The sequence below is a fragment of the Ambystoma mexicanum genome, chromosome 1q, assembly GCF_040938575.1.
Source record: "Ambystoma mexicanum isolate Mex_15411 chromosome 1q, UKY_AmexF1_1, whole genome shotgun sequence".
Taxonomy (NCBI): domain Eukaryota; kingdom Metazoa; phylum Chordata; class Amphibia; order Caudata; family Ambystomatidae; genus Ambystoma; species Ambystoma mexicanum.
This window is the reverse complement of record NC_090922.1, coordinates 614,906,676-614,930,648: the sequence shown is the minus strand read 5'-3', so window position 1 is coordinate 614,930,648 and position 23,973 is coordinate 614,906,676. Positions and strand designations below refer to the sequence as shown.

At 45.4% G+C, this 23,973-nt stretch overlaps 1 protein-coding gene across 3 annotated transcripts in view; it reads left to right on the top strand.

Annotated features, from left to right (window-relative positions):
- The window catches only part of LOC138533554 (histo-blood group ABO system transferase 2-like), a 363,672-nt gene that overhangs the window by 130,231 nt on the left and 209,468 nt on the right, over positions 1-23,973 (top strand). For 2 of the 3 annotated variants that reach the window (XM_069641153.1, XM_069641154.1), the window contains exons 2-3: positions 20,475-20,519; positions 20,610-20,744. In XM_069641153.1, the coding sequence (XP_069497254.1) occupies positions 20,475-20,519; positions 20,610-20,744 (180 nt within the window). The remainder of the gene's footprint in view (positions 1-20,474; positions 20,520-20,609; positions 20,745-23,973) is intronic. The other variant, XM_069641156.1, reaches the window with a different exon arrangement.

The window sequence follows — 23,973 nt, the reverse complement described above, 5'->3', positions numbered from 1 at the left end:
ACTAGCTCAAATAAGTGGAAGGACCCAGGTGGCCTAACTGTAGTGAATCGTGAATGACCTGCCAGACGAGTCACTGAACTCACCTCTCCAGACGATGATACTGATAAGACTTGCAGCCATACCAATCCCAAGACCGTAGAGATTCCATTGATTATTTCAACGGTATGTTTTTGACAAACTTTCTCCCCATCCCCTCCCCCTTTGGCTGACTCACACCCTGACACAGCCCTCTCCAGGCTACACTCTGCTATATCTAATACTCTCGATATTCTCGCCCCTGTCATGAGGATTTGCTTGAAGCCCAAAGCCAAGTGCAACTCCTGGTATGACTCAGACCTCACCACACTTAAACGCAAGTGCACGGTAGCTGAGAGGAAGTGGTGTGCTTCTGGTACATCCTCTGACAAACTGGCCTGCCGCCTGCTCCAAAGATAATACCGGCACTCTGTCCGCACCAAGAAGAGAGCCCACATCCAAGTCCTCGTCTCTGCGGCGTCTAACAATTCGACCGAACTCTTCAAAATCTGCAAGGAGCTGGCCAATCCTGTTGCAGTCTCTACCTCTCCTGCCCCCTCCCAGGCCCTCTGCACGGCCCTGGCTTCTCATTTCATCTCTAAAACTCAAGACATCCTGTCCTCTCTCTCTCTCTTCCCCTCCCCTGCCCTTTCTACTCCCTGCTCTCCCCCTGGCCCTTCTTTGGCCACCTCTCCTCCCTCCACCTCTGCCTTTCCCTTGTTCTCCCCAGATGAGGTTTCTAGACAAGTTGATCTATGAAAGTCTCGTCAAAACAGGTTCACCCCTGTTCCTCCAAAACCATCAAGGACCACATTGACACCTTTGCCACTGATGTCTTCCTCTCCCCCTGAAGCACTCGCTTGTGCACCCTTTTCTTAAGAAACCCACAGCCGACCCCTCCTGCCCAGCTAACTATCGCCCAATCTCCTCTCCTGGGTAAACTCCTGGAAAAGCTGGCCATCTCCCAATTTTTTTTTTTATAACAATTTTATTATTTTATAACAACCAACAACACATACCAAACTTGCAGTACATATAACATCTTTTCGAGTTTACATCAAGTCATGTCCACTGCTTTTCCCTATCCCTCCCCCCCATACAAGCCTACTCTCCTTCCTGTTCTACTTCTTCAATTACGGTAGGGATTCCTCTCTTGTGGTCTCAATAGAGTCTCGGTTGCTTGACCGCTCTTGCGTGGTCCTGAATATCGTAGCTATTAGATGTTTCCAGGCTATCAGGGTTTTAGCTTCCTCCCCTCCCCCCCCCGGCCCCAGAGTTGCTAGCATCCTGGCATACTGTTGTCTCAGCTTCTGCCCATTTCTGTAGGTCTTTCCACCACATTTCTATTCTCGGCCCCTGGCATGCCTTCCATCCCAGGGCGATTCTCTGCTTTGCAAGTATGTATGCCAAGTCTTTTAGCTTACTGACCTGCTTAAGTTTACATGGTCTGGGAAACCCCCTATCAGGCATGCCCACGCTGTTTCCACCAGTATCTTGATTCCCTTTTCCACCAGCCTTTGTGCTACTTCTCCCCAGAATCTCTCAATCACTGGACATGCCCAAAACATGTGCACCATTCCAGCGTTTTCCTCATCACATTTGGGGCATGATTGTTGTCCTGTGGTTTTAAATTTGGTTATCCTCTAGGGTGTCATATAAGCCCTGTGAGTAATATACAATTGTATCTGTTATAGCCTTGCATTTCTTGACAACTTTTTGTGATACCCTTGGGCCCGTTCCCACATCCCATCACTCATCGGGGCCCCCACTTCTTCCTCCCAATCCTGTCTCAATTGTACCACTTCCTTTCCTACTTTGGACATCATCAGCTCATATATCCTAGATATCTCGTGTCTACCTTCTGCTATATCATATATTGTATCTATGGTGGCGTCCGGCTGATCTTCTAGTACTACTTCAGACCATGTTTCTTTGATTCTCTGCACTACCGTATAGTATGTTACATATTGTCCCCTGTGTAACCCCGTCTCTGCTTCCAAAATCTCGAAGTCCTTTATCTTCCCCTCTTGCCAAATGTCTCCTATAGTTGCTATTCCTACCGGTTCCCAGTGCTTCCTGATCGTCATCCTTAATTGCCTTTCTTTTCCGGACAGTGCAACCAGCGGCATTTGTGGGGAACACGGGGAAGGGTACCCCAGTACCTGGCAGGCCCTACGCCATACCCCCCACCCTAGTTTCATCATCTTGGAGCGCCCTTCCATATCCGGTCTTGGCAACCATATCATTTCTCTCAAGAAGAATGGGGCACATTCCCACTGAAACAGCCTAGGCTTTGTGGTTGGTTCTTCTGAAAGCCATTTTGCTACATATTGCAGCTGCCTTGCTATATAGTAAATCTCATAGTTTGGCAATTTTATGCCCCCTCTCTCGTACGAGTTTTGTAGTTTCCAAAGGGCGACTCTGTTCCTTGTCCCATGCCAAAGGAATCCCCTACATATGCCATGTAGCTTAGTAAAGAAACGTCTTGGTATCAGATATGGGATATTTCCGAAATAATGTAGCAGTCTAGACAGGGACCACCATTTTCAGCATGGCCCCTCGTCCCATCATTTCCAGGGGGAGTTTTGTCCAGAACTTCATGCTGTTTTCAATCCTCCTGATTGCTTCCACAGTATTGTGTTGGTGCTCTGCCTCCACCGTATGATAGATATCTATCCCAAGATATCGGAACGTATTAACCGCCCACGGTATCTGTAAAACAGGTAGCTGTTCTAGCGGGATCCCTTTATATCTACCTAGTGGGAATATACAAGATTTCTTTGGATTCACTGCTATACCAGACAGCCCAGCAAAATCGCTCCATCACCTCCAGGATATATTGGAGGTTTTCTTCAGGGTAGCACAGATACAACAGCATGTCGTCTGCATATATGGAAATTGGATGCGATTTTCCTCCCATGGTAAAACCTACTTTATCATATTGCTGCCTCAGGTATATCGCCAGGGGCTCTAGGGCTAGGATATACAGCATTGGGGACCATGGGCATCCCTGCCTTGTGCCTCTGCTGAGCTGCCATCTCTCTGATATTACTGTTCCCTCCCGTTTTAACCCTGGTCAATGGCGCGCTATACAATAGTCTAACCCATTTGAGGTACCCAGGTCATATTCCATAATTGGCCAGGGCTGCAATTAGCCAGGGCCATTTCACTGAATCAAAGGGTTTTATTGCATCCAGCGATACAATTGCCATTTTGCCCGCGTCCACATTCATGTGTTCCACGACTCAGTGGAGCCTTCTGAGGTTGTTGGATATATTCCTATTCGGGACATAACCAGTCTGGTCAGGGTGTACTAACTTAGTGATAATCCTCCTCATTCTGTTTGCCAGGACCGCCGTTAGCATCTTGCTATCCTGATTTAGCATCGATAGTGGTCTATATGAACCACAATCATTGCCAGGCTTGTTGGGTTTAGGGAACGGTATGATTATCGCCTCCCTTAGGGACTCTGGTAGCCTTCCTATTTCATATGCCTCATTGAACATCACCAGGAGCGGGGGAAGCACCTCATTCCTATACATTTTATGAAATTCACTGGGGAGTCCATCGGCCCCCGGAGTCTTACTAGTGGGTAGCTGCGCCTCTACTTCTTCTAACTCTTCTAGAGTAATCGGGGCATCCAGCTCCTCACGTTTCTCCGTGCTAATTTGCGGCAGCCCAATGTCTTCTAGTGTTTCTCTTATTTCCCGGCAGTCACTTCCCTCTTTGTCTCCATAAAGAAGTCGGTAATACACTACAAATTCCTGATTAACGCCTTCTTGGGTGTCCACTATGTGCCCATCTTCTCTAGTTATTTTTCTGATTGCTGGTCTGGGGGTCTCGCTTTTATATAACCACGCCAGGCCCCTTCCTGGTTTGTCCCCTCCTGCGTGCTGTCTCTCTATATACTTTTTATAGTTGAGGTTACACAATCTCTGCCAGTGCCCCGCACATTTCTGTTGTAGGCTAAGTATTGCTTCGTTATCTTCCTTAGTATCACCTCCTCTCTTTGTCACTGCTTCTAGTTCTTTCTCTGCATTCTGCAATTCGGCTAATATCCCTCGCTGTAGTCCCTTGGACTTCGCTATGGCTATGCCCCTTACCACCACTTTAAAGGCTTCCCAGAGCGTACTTTCCGTCTGAACACTGCCTGTATTGATCTAAAAAAAGTGTATTATTTTCTCTCTCAGATACTCCTTGAAGATTGTATCATTCAACGCTTCTGCTCTCAGGCGCCAAGTTGGTATTCTTGCTCTTGGGGGGTGGTATTGCCATGCCAGTATCAGTGGTGAGTGGTCCGTTAGGACCCTCGCTTTATATTCTATCTGTCCTATTTCTGTAATTAGCTGCGTGGCAAACATGTAGTCCAGCCTGGTGTGTAAATTCTGTGGGGCCGAATAATGCGAATACTGCCTGTCTCGTAAATGACTCGCCCTCCATACATCTGTAAATCCGAAATCTGTTAACAATGACTGCAACGCCCTTGCGGCAGGAGCGGGTCTATCTATTTTACCATGTGATCTGTCTATTTTCGGGTTTATTGCGCAGTTGAAGTCTCCACCCCAGATTACCGCCCCACCTAGTCATGTGCTGAGTTTGCCGTATAAGGTTATAAAGTATGCCGCCAGATCTGATTCGGGGCATATGTGTTTATTATGCTTATTTCTTTGTTTTCCACCAGCCCTCTTATTATAACCATCCTCCCATCTGCTTCGACTGTAGATTGTAGCAGCTAGAATGGGACGTGTGGAGCAACCCAGGGAATCACCCCTCTGGCGTACGCCGAATATGTTACGCCTACCACAGTCCCCCTCCACTTCTTCCGGATCACCTCCAACTTTTCTTTTGTGAGGTGAGTCTCCTGTATCAGGCCTATGTCTATCTTCTGTCTACGCAGATACATCATAACCTTGTTTCTCTTTAGGTAGCTGTTGAGCCCTCTAACATTCCAAGTAATTATTTTAAGGTCCCCCATGATCTATTAGGATCTCGCTCCCCTCTCCGCAATTGCATTCCATAACTTAACAGTCCTCCTTTTCTTGTAGGCTCGCTCCCCAACATAAACCTCCCTTAACTATAAACCCCTCAATACCTCAACCCCATCCCCTCCCTCCCCCTTCCCGCCCTGCCCAAACTTACCCTGCAATCCCCTCTCCCATCCCTACCCCTCCCCAACTGTTGCCCAGCTCCATCCCTGGATCTCAGGCACCCCTGCATCTAGCCCTTTTCCAGCAATTGCAGTACTCATGGCTAGCATGGCTAGAAGGGAGATATCGCCCTAAAGGCGATCCTACTATTCTACTTCCTGGGGGTAGGCTGTCTCCATCTTGTAACTCCTATTTTGTTTATCAAACTAAGCGCCCTTATCACTGCCGATTTCACATTTTGCAATTTATATTCTAGTTCCACGTGCTCAATTGTCACATGTTAGGCTTCCTTCATGATATATCGTCTAGCTGCCTCTTGTTACCAGTTCTGCAGTCTCTGCTCCCGGCCCCACCTCCCGTCTTTTATCATGAATAGCATTATGGTCACTTATTGTGTTCCTGCTGGGATTGCTCCTCATCTCGTTCTGGACAGCCATGTGCATCCAACCATGTCGCCATGTCCCCTGGGGTGTCAAAAAAGTGCCCTTTGACTTTGTGGAAAATCCTGAGCTTCGCGGGATACAAGAGCATGTATTTGAATCCGGCAGTACGCAGTCTCCTTTTGATCGCCACATAGTTATAACGCTGCCTTTGCACCAGCATGGTGTAATCAGGATATGCAGTAATGGTCGCAGACGCCCTTGTTATCGTCCCCCCTTTCTGAAAATATTCCAAAATCTTCTCTCTGTCCCTGTAGTTCAAGATATTTGCTATAATTGCTCTGGGGGGGCTCCGGGTTGCGGTTTCCTCATCAAGGCCCTATGTGCGCGCTCAACTGCAAATCCTTGGTAGAGCTTGTTAGCTCCTATTGCTTGTATTATCATCTTCTCCACATAGGCCGTGGGGTCTTGCCCTTCCTCTCCCTGCGGGAGGCCTACCACGCGTATGTTATTGCGTCTCGCTCTTCCCTCGGCTTCCTCCGCCCGATTCTCCAGGTTAGCCACCTATTGTTTCAATATGTGGACTTCCTTGGCATAGCTTCTGCTGGTGTCCGTGTTGGTATTCACTGCACTCTCTAGGCCGCCTGATTGTTCCGCAAGCGCTCTCACATCGTGTCTCAGCAGATTGACCTCTATTCTCACTGCGTCTATTTTAGTTTCCAGCGCACTTCTCAGGTCTGCCATTGCCGCCCCCATGAGGTTTTCAATTCCGTAATGGCTGTTAGGATTACGCTGTCCTCCCGTGGTGAAGCCGCGTCTGCGTGTGTGGTTGCCGTGCCTTGTGCTGGGGTGGTGGGGGATTGCTGCGACTTGGCAAAAATATCCATCGTGGGCTGTTTGCCCTTAGCCTTGCCTCCTCGTACTGACATTGCTCCACCCTGTTTGTGCCCCCAAAGGCCGTCCTCGCGGGGAGATTCTTTCAATTGTTATGGATAACAATGCCTCCTAGTGATTGTTCTCCCGGGTTGTGTTTTAGCACCTGGTCACAGGCTACACCTCTTCCTTACTGCAGTCGCCCTTAGTGTTTCACGATGCGCCACCGCATGCGCATGCACATCAACTTGTCCGCTTCTCCAACTCTTCCTGGTGCGTGTTATTTATGGTCTCTTTTGTTCTCATGTCCCCCACGCTGTTTACTGCGGATTGTACTTGGTGATATCGTTGTGAGTATCTCCTCCTGGGGCACCACACAAGCCATAACGCTCCTTTCAAAAAATCTTCATGACTGGGGGTCTTCAGAGGGATCCCAGGCAGTCCAGTTCTGTCACAGTGCTCTCCGATTGGTCTGTGTATGGCCTCTGGGTTCCTGCCAACTCAGCTCTTATACATGTGTTGTTTACAGAGCTCTGCTCCCTTTCCTTAGCGTGGTGCTACGCGCACCATGGGATTCAAGTTGCCTTTCCTTTGTGGGCTGCCTATATACACTTTATTATTGGCCCGTGCCTTACTCCTCCAATTTTTATTTTGACAGCGCCTTCTTTGGTTATCCTTGTCTATTTTCCCATTCTTACTGTGCTCGCTTTCCTCTGGGCCTCTCCTTGGGTACAGGTGGCACCCCGCTGTGCTCCCTTGTGCTTTTCTCATTTCCCGGTATTATGCCGAGTGCGAGAAGCGAGGATCTACTTCTTGCGGCCTGCCGTCAGCATTGCATTCAGTGTTCCTGCTGCCTACAGCACCAGCGCTGTGCACCCGACCCCGTCTCTTAGCGCGCACTCAGTTTCCACCGTCTTACATGCACCGCGTACCGGTAGCCTTAGTGCCCATCCACACCCTTCGGGTCAGATATCCCGGCCATGCATATTAATCCGGGGGGCATGCCCTTCCGGGCCGCGTTTGCGCTGTGCCTATATTGGCCCAATTTCGACCAAGGTTGTCTCCAATGAGGCACTTAGCACTTGCCCGTTCTGCGCCGCATTACACTCACGGTTTCAGGACCGCGAGACCCAGACACGCTATGGTCTTCGCGGGTTGCCCCGCCTTCAGCAGTTCATTTCGTGCGCTTATGGGCGCTGCTGCTTCTGGGAGGCGCCGGTCGTCCGTGAGCCTTTGTGCCTCCCGGGCCTAACGGGGGCTGGCCCCGCGGTTCTCCTCGATCGGCCAACCTCGCACACGACGTGGTCTCAAAGTTCACATGGTACAGGCCACCATGTGCTTTACCTCCCATGTCTGGCAGTCAAAATTGCCATCTTGTACGTCGCAGGTCTTCGTATTCCGCATCCACCGCTGCCTGCGGGCTGTCGCGGCAGCCTTCCTGCTTGCAGCAGCTTGTCTGCTGTTCAGTCCTCCGCAGCCCGCTTCTCCGCCGCCCTGGTCACCTTCAGGAGTCCCTTCGTTTCGGAGTCGCCACCATCTTAATGTTATTGTCACGGGACGCAACCCGGGACACAAAGTATCAGATCTCTTATTCACTTGATTCCATTCGTCCGCTGATACGCGCTTCTTGGTCCCCTTATGTTCATGCGTCTATGGCACTGTTTTGGGACCGCAATCTTCTGTCAGGCAGCTCGCGCTTGCACGGATCCTTTGCCGGATCACAGAGCTCTCTGGAGTTGCAGCCTACTCCATGGCTGCCAAGCCACGCCCCCTGCCATCTCCTAACTTAATCTTCACACTGAGTCTCCATGACCATCAGTCTGACTTCAGAGCTGCCAGAAGCACGGAAACTGCTCTCCTGAACATCTGTGAAGACCTGCTCTCCACCCTCGATTCCAACACCCCCTGTATCCTCATCTTACTTGATCTCTCTTCTGTCTTTGACACGGTCAACTATGCCATCCTGCTCAACCATCTCCGTGATAACCTGGGTATCACTGATCAGGCCCTGGCTTGGCTGACCTCTTTCCTCTCTGATAGTCTGTCTCAGGTCCAATTTGGGTCCTTCCTCTCCTCTCCTCTCCTCTCCTCTATCTCTATCTCTACCTGTGGTGTTCCCCAGGGATCTAACCTCTCTCCCTGTCTGTTCAACCAATACCTGGCACTTCTTGCCCACCACATTGCCGCTCTATGCCCCAACTTTCAGTGCTATGTGGATGACACTCAACTCATTTTCAGGCTCCCTTCCGCCACTTCTTCTCCTTCGCTCATCTCTGACTGTCTGTGTGCTATCCAGGAGTGGTGTGCCGCCAATGATCTCTGCCATCATGCGAACAAGACAGAGATTCTCCTCATCGGCACACCTGCTCCCTCCTTTCTTGTCACTTTCTGGCCGGCCTCTCTTGGCCCTCTTCCTGCTCCCACCTCTGAGGCTAAAAACTTCGGGGTCATATTTGACTCCACACTCTCCTTATCTCCTCACATCTCTTATGTCTCTAAGAAGTCACACTACCAGCTCCACCTCCTCAGAGGTATTCTTCCTTTCCTCTCCTTGCCCCAGAAGCGCACTGTCTCCAGAGCTCTGGTTCTCTCTAGGCTAGACTACTGCAACAGCCTCTTTATAAATCTGCCTGCTTCTACTCTCCGTCCTCTGCAACTCATCCAGAACAGGACTGCGAGACTTGTCCTTGGCCTCAAGCCCAGGGATCGTATCTCTCCAGGACTGGAATCTCTGCACTGGCTACCAGTGGCTGCAAGGATTAAGTCAAAACCCCTCTGCATTGTCCACCAGGCCTTCAACTCTCTCTCTTCCTAAATATCCTCCTTCTCAAGCGCTTCACTCATCCGCCTCCAACTCCCTCAGAGTCAGTCGCTTCTCCAAGCAACGAGTTGGTGGCAGACTCTTCCCTCGGCTGGGGCCTCCCTCTGGAACAGCCTCCCTGAAACATGAGGAGAACCATCTCCGGTTCTGGAAGCATCTCAAAACCTTCCTCTTTGCTTCTGCTTTCTCTCCTCCTCTCCCCTGCTGAACTCCTGGCTGAAACTGCTCTGGTCACCTGGCTACTCTCTGATCTTGGGCCCAGGTCCCCTCCCCTGCCAGTTGCACCCTTGCACGGCCTCCCAGCATCCCCAGCACTGGGGACTGTTTCTGTATCCCTACAGCCTCCCACCAGCACTTAACACCTGATGTCTGCACTTACCCTTGCATTTGCTACCAGGTGGCTGCACTTTTACATATTGCTTTATTTATTCTATTTATTTTACTGTCGACCCCATGTACTGAACTGCCCAATTCTCCTTGCCCCCACACGTTTCCCCTTCCCCTTCCCCTTCCACTGTACTTGCGCGATCTCAATGTCACCCCGCCTAGTAAGATCGTTGTCTCTGTCTTCCCTCTGTCCCCCCACACTTGCCTCATTGCGCCTTGAAACACTTGTGTATGGGTGCGTTATGGTGTCCAGTCAATTTGTCGAAAAAAACTGGTCGACTGCAATTTGATCGACGCAATTTGGTCGAAAACCAAATGGTCGAATTTTTTTTTTTATTTATATATTTATTTTTCGGGTTTTCGTTTAGTAAAAAAAGGGGTTTTTAGAGAAAAAAAGGGGGTTGGGGGGGGACCCCCCCAAAAAAATTAAAAAAAGGGTTAAAATAAAAAAATAAAAAAATTCGACCATTTGGTTTTCGACCAAATTGGTTCGACCATTTGTCTGGTCGACCAATTTTTTTCGACCAAATGTCTGGCAACCGTGCGTTATAAATGCTGTATCATATCATACAATCAATTACATATTTAAAACTCAGAATTAGGCCTAAATAAACACTGGGCGCTTAAGAATTCTTAAGTAAAACTATATAAAGTGCACAGTGCATAAGGTTTCCTGAGTAAGTACTGAGTCCTACTACTCTATAGCTTTTACCAAAAGACAAGGAAACTTTAAACTAGTTATCCACAAACTCACTTTAACTCAGGCTGTGTGGAAATCTTCTGCACTGTCGGTCCAGTTTTTTTGTTTTGTTTGTACAATATGCAGTTGTCCACCATTGTACCTTAGCAGCATATTTTTTTCGTATATGCCTTTAAATATACTATGTCAAAGATCCATACTAATAACTATTTCATGTATACTCAGGCCCACTAGGGCGATTGATACTCGTTTGCCCTCTACTATACACTGCCACAGTATTTCTGATTCAATGAATGACAGACTATGTACAAAGCTTTTAAAATATAAGTTGCGTAATGGCATTAAAACCAGGCAATACATGATCAGATGCTTAAGATTTTCAATTTCATTCAAGTTATTGTAGTACCCGCAGAAGGCCAGACCATTTGGCACTTGATTTCGTATACATGTTATTTCTTTCATTTGCAATAAATTAAAATGAAATCTTATAAGGTTAGTGCTGTATTTTGCATTAGGAAACTTCACCTAGTAGCATTTCAAAGTACAGAGCAGTCTACAGTCCAATCATTCCGAATCAATTCCATTTTGGCCCTATTAGGATTGTATACCTTGACCTCATTTGAAAGATATAAGTCTGAGATCAATTGCCTGCACTTATTTACAAAAGCATAGACCATGTTAATAGGGGTTTTAGAATGCAAATCTCTATACATTGAAATTGGTAGATGAAGTATCATTTTACTATGAAGTAGCATTTTTTTCCATGCAGCGCTACTTTTCAAGGACTGCAATCCGAGCTCATGGCGTATTACCACAAACATACCCAATTTGGTAGTATACCCGTTTCCCAATTTGTCAAGGATCCAAAGTGGGAGAATTTCCAAGACGTGTTAGCTTACAGAAATTTAATTACTGGAAGCAAGGAGAATCTCCCAAATTTCTTATTTTTTTTTAATCATTTGTGCAGCTAGCATCACTGCTTTCTTTTTAAATACTCAATCACATACCTTTTATTTGGGCACGCAGTTAGTGGAATGGCCAGATATACCAGATGTTCCATGGTTTCAAGTTTGACATATCCTATGGTCATGAAACCAATAATTTTTTTAAACCTAACGACCCCTATAATTATTGTCTTAGTGGGGTTAATTCTTAGGAATGTTTTCCTATATAATCACAAAAGGAATTAATCAGACACTGAAGACTGATTAGACTGGTTAGTGTAGTGTACTGTAAGATAAAATCATCGGCGTAGGACAGCCAGGTGAATTTAAAATTGCCTATCTTAGGTGAAATAAATGAAGCATTCTCTAAGTACTCCTCAATATCGGAAAAATAAAGATTGAAAAGACAAGGGGCCAGCACGCACCCCTATCTGACTGAGTCTGTCAATGCTCCATAATGATTGAATCTGACTTGAATTGGCCGGCCATCATTGTTTGTCTGCACACTGAGTGTCAGTGTGCAGACAAACAATAATGGCCGGCCAAAATTCCCCATCTCGCTAACTTTGACCAGAACAGATGCTTATCCACCAAGTCAAATGCAGATGACAGATCTAAGGACGCCATGTAAATTGGTACGGAACATTTGCTCCAGGCAGTGTCCTTTAAGCAACTTTCTATAAACCCATTACAGCCTGTGCCTATATTTCTCCGGAAACCAGTTTGATAGTTTTTTAAACGATCAGTAGTAGATGTCCAACTCTCTAATTCCTTTAAAATCAAGGCTGCAGTAATCTTACTGCCAGCCTCGAAGTGTAATTGGCCTATTATACTTGGTTCATGTTTATTCCCTTTTTTGAATGCTGGACAACATAAGAGTTTTTCCATGTCAAAAGTGTCCTATGCAGATGAACAATATGCTTGAATAATATAGAAAAGGGTGGATACCCAGATTCCAGGAGCCTATTTAAATAACATATTGGATAAATGGTTACAGCCCCCGGCTCTTGATCCACTTGCTTTGTTAATTATATACTTTAAGCCATCTAACTCACAATTCAGAACATTTGGTATTCAAATCAACATTACCTTCCTTCTCATATGTTCTTTTCACTCCCTAAAAATCTGCAAAAATAAGGTCATCCATACATCTACCATTATCGGACTCATTTGACATTTATCGCAGCCCAAAAATTGGTTTTGGATTTTCATGCAACTATTCTTAACATTACTTCCCCATCTCTTTGGAGTAGGAAATGGTAATGCTGCCTACAAAAGTTCTTATATTTTTGCTTCTCTTTATTTACCAAACCCTTTGTGATAGATGGGTCAACACAATTACTCTTGATTTTTCTAATTGCCTTTCGTAAGTTCTTCTTTTGATCATAACCGTCTTTAACAACCACATGGGGATACTTTTTATTCATCCTGACCGTAATAGTGGGCAACATAATTGTCCCAAGGCTATCTTGTAACAACCCATTAAACTGATTAGGTGTAAATGTGTCAAGTTTCCATTCCAGCGCATTTGTTCATTTTTTAATTAAAAAGCGATCGAGAAGATGCTGGGACTCCATGGTATTGAGCACCCGCCCAAAGACATTGGATCTTGGCAATCGTTCTGGTAGGGAAGCCCGATGGGAACTGATGCTTTTACATAGTCTTTTAGAAGGTCAATAAGATTTCATATGTTGATGCCTAGTCCGTGCTGTGCATCGACAAAGTGTTTGGAAGAATAGGTTCCTTCACATATATCTCACAAAAGAGTTTTGGCAAATCCCTCTTGCCGCAGGAAATAAAGAAAACAATATGTTCTCAACCCATAGAAAGGCTGTTCCAATTCACAGTGTTACCGTTTGGATTGCACTGTGCTATGGCTACTTTCTAACGGATAATGTACCATATCCCACGTCTGCACCAATCCTATGCAGGAGCCGGTTGGGATGACATAGTCATTCATAGCAACACCTCAATTGAACACAGGTGATATCTATACTTGGTGAGCCAGACATTGTGCAGGAACCTGTGGATATGTCAGAACAGGGACATCTTACAGAGATGCAGAATAGTTGAGACACCAACCCTATAGGACATCTGCAGGAACTTAAGTTGCTCACAAATTGGTTCCAAGATGTAGGTTGTGTGTATTGTTGCCTGGAAGCAGTGTAGCTGTGAGGTGGCCCGCTGGCCAATTCAGAGGCATGGAACACCAATCACAGCTGCTTCCTCTTTATCAATTGCACACCCCTAGCCCAGTCATGTGGAGACAAGAGGCTGTCCCGCTCTGGAGGGTGCTGTCCGTACCTTCCATTCACTTCTATATCCCCTTGGCTTTACTGTTCTTCCTTGCTTATTATGCATCCTTTGTTGGCCCACTAATACCCTCCTGTTTATTTACACCTCCCACCTCTTTTTCCAACTTGGCGTTTGGGGGCACAGCTCTCTGTTCCCTTGCCATCACTCCCTGCTTCTGTCTCTAGCACACAGCGTGCAAGCCGCAGCGGTTTTAGACTTTGCAGTCTCATTCGAAAGTGGTATATTTGTCACACCGGTATGCCACAGCCAACATTTATGCATACTGGCCTTCTACTTGCTGTCTTCACACCCAGAATGGCAATAACATAGCTGTGCCAATGTCACCTCTGCATACACTGAACTCCCTTAGATGTGATCCTTCAAAAGATAGAGGCCAGGTATTGATTGGGCATGACATGGGATTAAACACTCCTCTTCCTACAGGGCATCAATCTAATTATTGAAATGATGCAGGCATGTCCCTTGGATTTCAGGGCCTTGAAATACTTGACTGAAAACTCCTGTATTAATACAAGCCCTCACTGCCATTAAGAGATGTGGAAGGTAGCTAACGAGCAACACTTATTCTACCATACTGCCAATGCAGTGCTCAAGCTACCCAAACTCACTATTTATACACTTGAGGGCCCCCTGGTCCACCTAGCTTTAACAATTATACCCATGAACGGATGTATATCCTGCTCTACTTTTGCCATCTACCGCAGCCAATATTTGTTGAACCAAATTTTTATTGTACCTGTCTGTGTAGAAGTGATCGCCAGATTGCATGTTTGTCAATATAAAAAACAAATAATAAAAGTAATGCCCAGTGATGGGACTGTGCAGGGAATCTTGTTGCTGCCAACTGGGTTTGTTGCCAGGGTGGACAGAACATCATGGTCCCTTGTTTTATTTTGGCATGGGAGTTTGTAATATCAAGCTGCTGAAATTACAGAGAGACTCTGCTGCCTTTTCTAGGAGCTTGACAATGACATTGTGCAACCCTTTTCTTGTTTTGGCTTTCCTGCACATATAACGTCCCCGGATGGCGGTCGGGAGGTGCAATGGTACTGCACCTGCACAGAAGAGGGCCGATCATTACCCAGTATGGTATAGCATCTGAATCCTTTAATGATCAGAAACCTCAGGATATAGGTATGGCAGGTCTCCAATTGGAGGAGCAATGGCTGTTCAAGTAATCCTTGAGAAGGACACATCAACTCTGTGAGTCACAGACACTCTCACACAGGTTGGTGGTGAAAACTTTTTCTTATTTCCTTTCTTAGTCAAACCATGAACAATAGCAGATGAAAACAAAACTGCAAACACATATATACAGGTTCCCATTAAGATGACAGTGAATGGGTAGCTCAAACCCTACCCCCTTGTCATAACATGTTAGCCCTCTTTATCCAGTGCTCTTCCTGTATTCTTTTGGGAGCTTCATTGCAGCAAGGGGTTTGAGCTGTTGCTCCTAGTCCACAAGGGGAATAGCTTCAATTCGACTGGTATCTGTAAAACGCTGCAGAATATTGAGGGAATAATGAGTTAATGTCTATGCCCAGAAAATATCTGGTAAACACCAGAGAACCTAGTTTCACCAGGAGGGCAGGGACACCAAACTATGGAACACAATTATAAGCAGGCTTGCATCTGTGGCTTGTGAGGGTACAGTTGCCCAGTGAAAATGTTGGTGTTCACTAGTGATTAATTCCAGATTAGTTTGGGCATTACCAATCACATTACTTGAGTTTGTAGGATTCAACGCTTGTCCTCCAAACCAGGGATCTCTTCAGAGTCGAGTGCCCTGCGTTAATGTTGTCTCCATGACCCCCGGTAGGCACTCAGTCCCACGTCTTCAGTATCAATCCCTCTCCAGAAAACCTGGCAGAAGGAATCTGCTAAACAATAGTCTAGGTTACCTGCTTCTTGTCAATTGCTGTCTTCTCTCACCACAATGGGGTTTCATCAGCCAGGCCGCCGGTGTCACACAAGACTGAAAGTTGAGGAATCCCAGTAATGGAAGTTGGCAGGCAGAGGATGGGACCACCTTGGGAGGCTGTCTAGTGAACAGCTAGAACCTCAGTTTGCGGTTCCAGAAGAGGAATCTGGACCTGAGAGTGGGTTCCAACGCCACACTCTCCCCTTCAGTCAGCTCTGTCTCAGCCACCAAGTGCCACTTCTCCTCAGAACAGTCTGCTTGACAGGCATCTTAGAATGTTCCACTTGTAACAATGTTGGCGTTTGCACCCTGGCTGGAGCCCTTTCTACACCACATTGGGCCAAACTATTATCTATCTGTCCAACTTATTTCATTTTCCATATTTAAATACAATTGACTGGTATCCTCATAATGCTGGATAAATAGCACCTAAATCAAGCTGATCAGCTCCCCTTCTCCTATTCCTTTTCTTTGCACATTTCTAACCGGCCTCCAAATTTGCACTCACCACTAGCCATCGGCTAGTGATAAATGACTCATAGCAAGCAAGAAATTGTGGGATGTGTGTATGTGGATCACTCAGGTGGTGAGTGACTTTGTATGCCTGCCTAGTAGCTTGCAACTATCTATACACCTGTTTTATAACATGGTGCACCATGCAATTTATCAGCAGCTGCGACATACCCTCTGAGCGGCTTCCTTCAGTGACAGTTTCAGTATACTGTTTCTTCCATTGTTCCATAACTAAGAAAAGTGCAAACTATGAAGCAGGCTACTTCTCGCAGCATCTCTGGAGTACATTTTGGTAAGGACATGCGCAAGTCTCATGCATTTATAGGCAGAAAGGTACAATGTAACATAGCAGCCGCAGGTGGCTCAGTTTTCATGATTGGGGAACAGATTGTTCATAAACGGAGGGTACGATTTTTACTTTTTCCACAAAAACATGTTACCAGCAATTTATACAAGAGCAAGACCTCCTTTTACAATAGTTGTATTTTGATACGACCTCACATTACTGTGGACACAAATGTTCTCAATTCTGAGCATTCATTTAACACCATCTTATATTTTGGGCATTGTAATATAAGGTGAAGTGGCTTTGTATAATGCACCTCTGCCATGATGCCTGTGTGCATGGGTGTGCAAGAAACGAGGGTGCAGTGTTTTTTGTCTAGAGGGGTAGGCAGGTGTGAAACTGTGGTGTTGAGGATTGGAGGCCGGAAATACCTGAGTCCCAAGTACCGATATGGTTCTGTTTGGTTTGTGATGATGACACTTATGGACATGTTTTATTCAGTAAGCATTGGTACGCCAGAAGCACCCACGTTTTGGAGATGGAACGGCGTATTTGATAGTGCTAAAGATGTAGCCGGTGTGCAATGATTGAATGATTGATCTAGTCATATTTTCGGTATAGACACACAACATGCAGAAGTGTTAAAAAACACGTATAATGGATTAAAATCATAGCAACCATAAACACATACATACTATCATAAAGCAACCTATTTCGGAGGAGAGGTCAGAAACATTACAGAATTGTACTGTCCCTATTATACACCAATAAAGTTATCTCAACAGAACAGAATCCAAAGGACATATTTACAGAAATGTCATGTCCTTGCAGCCTCCCCACACAAGCCTGTCATTCACTAAGACGAGGCAACGTGACCCACATATACTCTGTTTCCAAAATGCATATAAAAAGGCCCACATATATTTTATCACCTGATCATCCAAATCACCCTGAGGGTAAACCGTTGCCTCATTTGTGGAGTGTATACCTTCTGCCCTAAGTCTCTGTCGTAGCTTGTTGTTTCTTAAATTCTTGTACCGAGACGTCTGTCGTAGCTTGTTGTTTCTTAAATTCTTGTACCGAGACGTCTGTCGTAGCTTGTTGTTTCTTAAATTCTTGTACCGAGACGGAGGGCAAATTAGTCAAAAGTGAAGAGTGCTCTCAACCGTTCTGAAATTGCAACTGCAGTAATTTGTAGGATTAAACTTCCAAGATGTTTTAACATGGTTTAACGGCAGCTTGTCGCAGGGGACTAATGCAAAAAGAAGTGTCTATCCTCTGACTTGCTTAGCAACCGTGTATGGGGTTGCATGGCAGTATCTCCCGAATCGACATCTACCCAAGTTAAAGTGTCCAATTTACATAGGGTATTTTCATGCCCAGCGTTTACCCGCTCTACTTGTTTCTTTTTTATATCTCCCATAACTGTGGCTTTAGATCCATTAAAATTTGCATCCAAACCGAAAAGCCATTAATAACGGTGTAAATTAAGGTAAAGGGAAGGGTAGAGAAGGATCAAATGTTCTTCCCAAGCTCTATCCATCAAATTGATATTGTCAGCAAAATTCTCTTCACTGCATACCTTGCCAGTGAATTTGAGACCTTCTCTGATATAGATTCATAGACTACATCGCTTCTACGTTCAGCATTTGGGCGGCTGTGCAATGAGCACTGAGTAGTTACTCTCAGATGTAGTTGGGATGGTGTTAGTAGGCATACATCTTTGTGTTTGTGCCAGGTGAGTTTGTGTGTAGATTGAGTTAGTTAGTAGATTGAGAAGGGAGTTGGTTAGTCAGGGAAGGGACAGGTGGTTTGGCATTCTAGAGAAGTCATGTTATTGGAGTTTAAGGCTACATTCAACCTCCAGTCTGTTGTTAGGCAGAAAGCAGTGATTCTGCCATGTTGGTTATCCACCAGGATGAAGTGTTCTTTCTGCTCTGTGTTCCATTCATGATGATGTTGGAGTGGTGTTGGTGTCTAATGCCTGATCGCGAGAAAGAGTTGGGGAGGAGTGACCCACCTGATTCGGAGCCCCAATGTGTTCTTGATTGAAGCATTGTGCTCAGTCGTATTGCACGCGTTGGTGAGGTGACCTTAAAAGGATCCCCTCTCTTTTTCATGCTGGTTTTCGAGATTGGCAAAGGTTGAATTTAATTCAATTAATTGCAAGAATTGCCCACTTGCGCTGAAAAATGTATGATGAACTACTTAATTTATGAAATATAAAGATTTACTACATCCCTCCAATTGTAAATAACATAAAGCAAAAACATTCAGCAAAATCCATCAATATAACAATTACCATTTAGTTTTTGAGTTTTGAGCATTTACAATATTTAATCCCCCCATGACTTTCTACAAGGTCAAGCGACAAATATTAGTTTGGAATTTTAACATTTGACATTGGAATTTGCTCTAAAGTGAGCCAAGAATTGCTCTGTAGTTAGCCGAGCCAACACAGCTCTTTAATGATTATCTTAGACCTGATAGGGAACTTCTTTAGGGCTAATGATATATGTTTTTCACACTGCTGGGAGATCTCCTCATGCCTTGGGACGCACTTTAATTTTTCTATATGAGTATTTATTTTCATTCCATTTTGATAGGAGGTGAACTTTGCGTCTCTGCCAAAGGTTCTCAATGCTTGCTTGCTTGTAATAGAAGATATTGCTTCTTTTAAATTGTTCTTAAAGTTTTTTCAGCACCTTATTTCCAAGGTTGTGAATCGCAGTGACATTCCCACATGGTTCAGCGTTTCCTATTTAAGGCTGCAAATTAGCTATTTGCAAGTTAGAACACATATTTTGCTAAACTGACAATTTCATAGAATCCAGGTTTTTGGCAGTTAAAATATGAGCTTTGGTGGGCCACCGGGGCTGTGTTTGTATGTTCAGCTCTACTGTGTATGTTAGCTATGTTGCTTCCGAGTTCTGCAGATGTCTGAGATCTTGGTGGTTTCGGGAGACCTATTCCCCTTATTATCTCCCTTTCCCGAACCCTACATCACCAAATGGCCATTGCTGGGCTGACCCAATTGGTTAGGTGAAACATTTCTTAATTGCCACTTCTGCAATTTACTTTGGTTTGACTGCATATTCGGGAGACCTGTCCAAAAAAAGCTGAGCAACATTCCTCATTGGCCAATTCAAAAGAGGTGCCCAATAAAGCTGCATGCCTCCAGGAGACAGTTAATTGTCCCGACAAACCATTTGTTTCTCCAGGTTCTTTCAGGCCTTCCTGTTCCATTTTCAGTTCCTCATAGGCATGTCATGGAGCCAAATAAGTGCACTTTTAGGGCTGTCTAGAGAGTGTTTGTTTCTTGAAGACGAAGGCATAGCAATCTCGCATGGACTCTGCTGTTATTCAGTTCAATGACAAGGCATAATGTTCATCTGATTGGTCTACTGCATCTCAGAGGTGTTCGCTGATAGGAGTGAGGACATTATGCAGCCACCTTAGGTGGATAGAGGGCCTCCAGTGAGGGAGGCCAAGTGCAACCTACTGCGTCCCTTACTGTTTACTTCCCTGTTGTAACCACTTACCTGTTGGAAGACCATAAGGATCTGGTAACCTATCTGGATCCGGAGTCATCCATCCGCCTTTGGTTGCGACACTGTGATTGGCTGCAAATGAGAAATGAACACATGAAACAGTGTAGACAGCAGATGGGGTGGGCAGGGTACGCCTGCAATAGTTTCTTTTTAAAAGAGTGTAAACATTTTACGAAGACACTTCTATGTTATGATACATACTAAAGATGCACAGATGGCAGACAATTACCACTGAGGTCATGTAGGCTCCCGGATTCCCTTTCCACTCCAATTGTGAATAGAGTCCGCAGCTCTGTCTTTATTATTACCCTATAGATGCTGTGACTATCTTAAAGGACACACCCATCATTACGATTGTAAAATGTCGATTGCCACAACTTGTAACAAGAGATAAGGCGCTAGTTGCAGTGAGAACTGGAGTGCTGTGGGAGATTCTGATTGGTCAGAAGGGCATCATTCACAGGACAATGCAACCAGGATAAGGAATTTTATTTTAAATACGTTTCAAAAACCATTTCTTATGTATTTTATTGTAGTCATTATACAGAAGTATGAAAAGATATGAAATATTTAAACATGAGGGATGCAACCGTTGAATTTATTGTTTTGTTACACAACAGGCATTTGATAAAACTCATCAGTCGGATGGCACTCTACGGCGAGTGGTATGTTACAGACTTTTTACATTTCCTGTGACACAAAGTGTGGCTGCCCACAGCTGTTTACAATTCTCCATTTTAATTTCTCCTTTCCAGTCCTGTCAATGCCACGTGGGTTCGTGAGATCAGCGAATTGCTGGAAAGGCCAAGCTGTAATTTGGATGAACCCCAAAAAAACAAGATGCTGGCTCACTGCAAGATCACTATGGATCCCAATTCACAGACTGTCAGGTCAGTTAATGTAATGCAGATTTCCTGGAGGAATTTTCCCAATTCATTCTGAAGAAACTTTCTCTGCACGAGATCAGACAGAACCTGCAGGGTTTTGAGGAAGGTCTCTGCTTCCTATTGTATGGGGGAAGGAAATCATACCACTCTAGGCTCCTATCCAAGAATCTTATATCTAAGGTAAATGTGTGTATGTTCTTGCTGTTCACCATTATCAGACCGTCTTCTTTGATGTTATTAGCCCAATATATTGCATTCCCTCCAGACTTCACTCCTATTTCCCCATAGGAAGGGTTGACTATGGCATGTCTGACGTCATCATTTATCACCATCTCAATGCTGCCACTGGATATTAAGGGTGCATACACTTCGAACTCTATAAGAGATCAATTAGTTCCCTTATGAAGAGGATTTGTATATTTGTATATTTACAGCAAGAATAATTAATTATGGGTACCAAAAGGTTGCATATTTCTTATTTCTATATGGGAGATATTGGCTGTATCTGAGGTACATCATATAGCTCTTTGGACTCCTGGGGAAGTCACAGTGAGCACATACTATATGCTCACAGTGACCTCCTTAGGGATTCACAGATGTAGACTAGAGGGGCTCATGAGTTGGACGGTAATACAGCGGTCATTCCAGCTGTGTGGAATTACCCCACTGTGGTGTCCGACGGAATTACCTCCATATTACAACTTGAATTACCACCATAAATGGAGTTCAGGCAGTATTTCTGCCAAGAATCTGTGGAATTACCGTTACCGATGGAATATTCAGCTCTAATTCCACCGGTGGAATTATCACTGGCGACTATAGCTCTGGGGCTAATTCCGCCATATGTTAGCGACAATTCCACTGGGGCCAATTCTGCAGGTCGGAGTTGCTGCCGACTCATGATTCAGCAGTAATTCCGTTACCGCCACTTTTAACTTATACATGCCATGGCATATGACCAGTAATGGAGGACTGATTGCTGCCAAACATTCAAAGGGTTTCATAAATATTGATCTATCAGTGCCTTGCAGCACACAGGCAGTCTCTTGGAGATTCTAGAGCTTCATCTGAGAAGCACTACATTTCTCACTAACAACAAATGTAATCTGCATAAATGAGGTACAGCTATGGGCACCACAGTATCCCCTACATATGGCAGACTGCTTATAGGATGGTTACAGGTGGTATTTCCATGCAGGCGCACATTTAGATTGGAAGCAGATCAGACTGTGACACTCAGCAGGAAGCTGCAGCAACTGAAGCATCTCAGGAGAACAGGAGGTGCCCACCTACACCACTGGGAAAAGAGAGAGTAAAAGAGATGGACGCACAAGACAGTGTGAGCAGGATCTGTAGCATTGATTCTGTCGGGGTAGTGCCTTTGAGCCAGAAATAAAAAATAAGATGACCCTCAAGCTGCCAAACATAAGTTGGCACACCATAATTGGTGTGTTGACTGACCACATCAAAAGCTACGAACAGAAAGAACAATGATTCCTGTGCCATTGATGTTGGTTGTTTGCTCTAGGCCACCCAAGGATGAGAATAGAGAGTACTCTATCCCATGCATTGGTTGGAAGCCCATTTTGGCAAGGTTTTGAAGGAGTTTCAAACTTGTTAACAGTGGCGTAGCGGGGGTTCCCGCAGCACCTGTGGTATTGCTGGTCTCGCAACCACATGTCCTCGAGTGGGATTGGGGGGCCCTTGGACATCAAAAAGAAATATTTTCTTTTTGAAGTACTCTGACTTCATAAAGAAATTATTTCCAATACAAGACCGTAAAAGAAATAATTTCTTTATCAAGGGAGAGTGACTGTTCATAGGGCTCTCCGCACCATATGGCATGGAAGTCTTAATGTCATAGGATGGGTGAGAGCCGTGAGCCCTATGAATTCAAAAAGAAATTGTTTAAGAATTATTATTATTATGGTATTTATTGAGTGCGGACCTGGCTTTGAGAAGCAATGGAGTGGTTTACAGAAGTATACAACAATACAGATACATAACAGAGTGCTTTACAGAGGTATACAACAGTACAGATGCATAACAGAGCGTTTTTCAGATATAGCAACAGAGCAAATATACAGTTGGGGGTGAGATACAGTGGTGCACGGAGGAGGGGTAAAGCTGTACCAGGTTGTGGGGAGGAGAGGGGTGGGTGTCGTCTAGCGAGTCAGGTGGCGCGAGGGGCAGTGTGATGGCCTAGGTGTTGAGGTGGAGAAATTCCTTGAAGAGGTGGGTCTTGAGTATCTTTTCTGAATTGTAGGAGTGTGGGGGCAAGTCTGATGCTGACAGAGAGGAGATTCCATAGTTTTGTGACGTAGGCAGAGAAGGCTTGTTTTATGGTCCTTTTCTTTTTGCAGTGGCAGATTTTAAGTCTGCACGTATCTGCGCTGTCCGCCGGAGATTTCTGCTGAGTTTCTCTGCAATGTAGCTGGGTGACTTGAGGGTGACTTCCTTATATGTTAATGTTAAAGGATATTTGTACCGTGCACTATCACCACCGGAGGGCTCCTCTGGCGCTCTGGTGGTTCTGAAAGAAAGGAGGGGTGGGGAAGTTAGTGGGGATGAGCTGGAGAAGTGCAAGAGAACAGTGATATGCTGTTGGCGGCCTCAGCCTGGAAATTCCGTTGGCTGGGCTTGGGGTGTTATACTGTCGAAATACGTTGTGTGCTGTTGTGCGGGTCTATGTGTGCTTTGTTTTGTTGTTGCATTGTAGTGAAGTTTGTGCAGATTTTTGTGTTGTAAGTTTGTGGTTGTGTTTGGTTAGAATTTGAGAGGTGTATGGAGAGGGTGAAGTTGTAAGTGGGTTGGTTAGTTGGCTTTCCTGTCTTGAAGCGAGGCGCTAAATTTTGGTATTTCTAATCAGGTGTGTTGTGTGGGCGTCTCCGTGTCTATGTCCAACTCAGGGGCTGTACAACACTCACGGTCCCTTTCCAATGTGGCATCCGTTCATATGCATAACCTTGCCCAAGTTGGGCAACCGGCTGCCTACATGGCCCCTGATTTATGCGGGGCGGGCAGGCGTTTGTGAGTCCCATGCAGTCTAGCCCAGGAAGCATTCCTAATATAGTCAGAGGGCGGCATCGGTAAGCCCGGGTTTACTCCCTCAATGTGTTGAGGCCTGCTCGGCATTCATCATCTTATTCGGTTGCTCATTCATGTTACCGCTCCTACCTCCTTTGGTATGTCGCAATGCTAATGCTTGCACTTATGTCCAGGGGCGGCATCT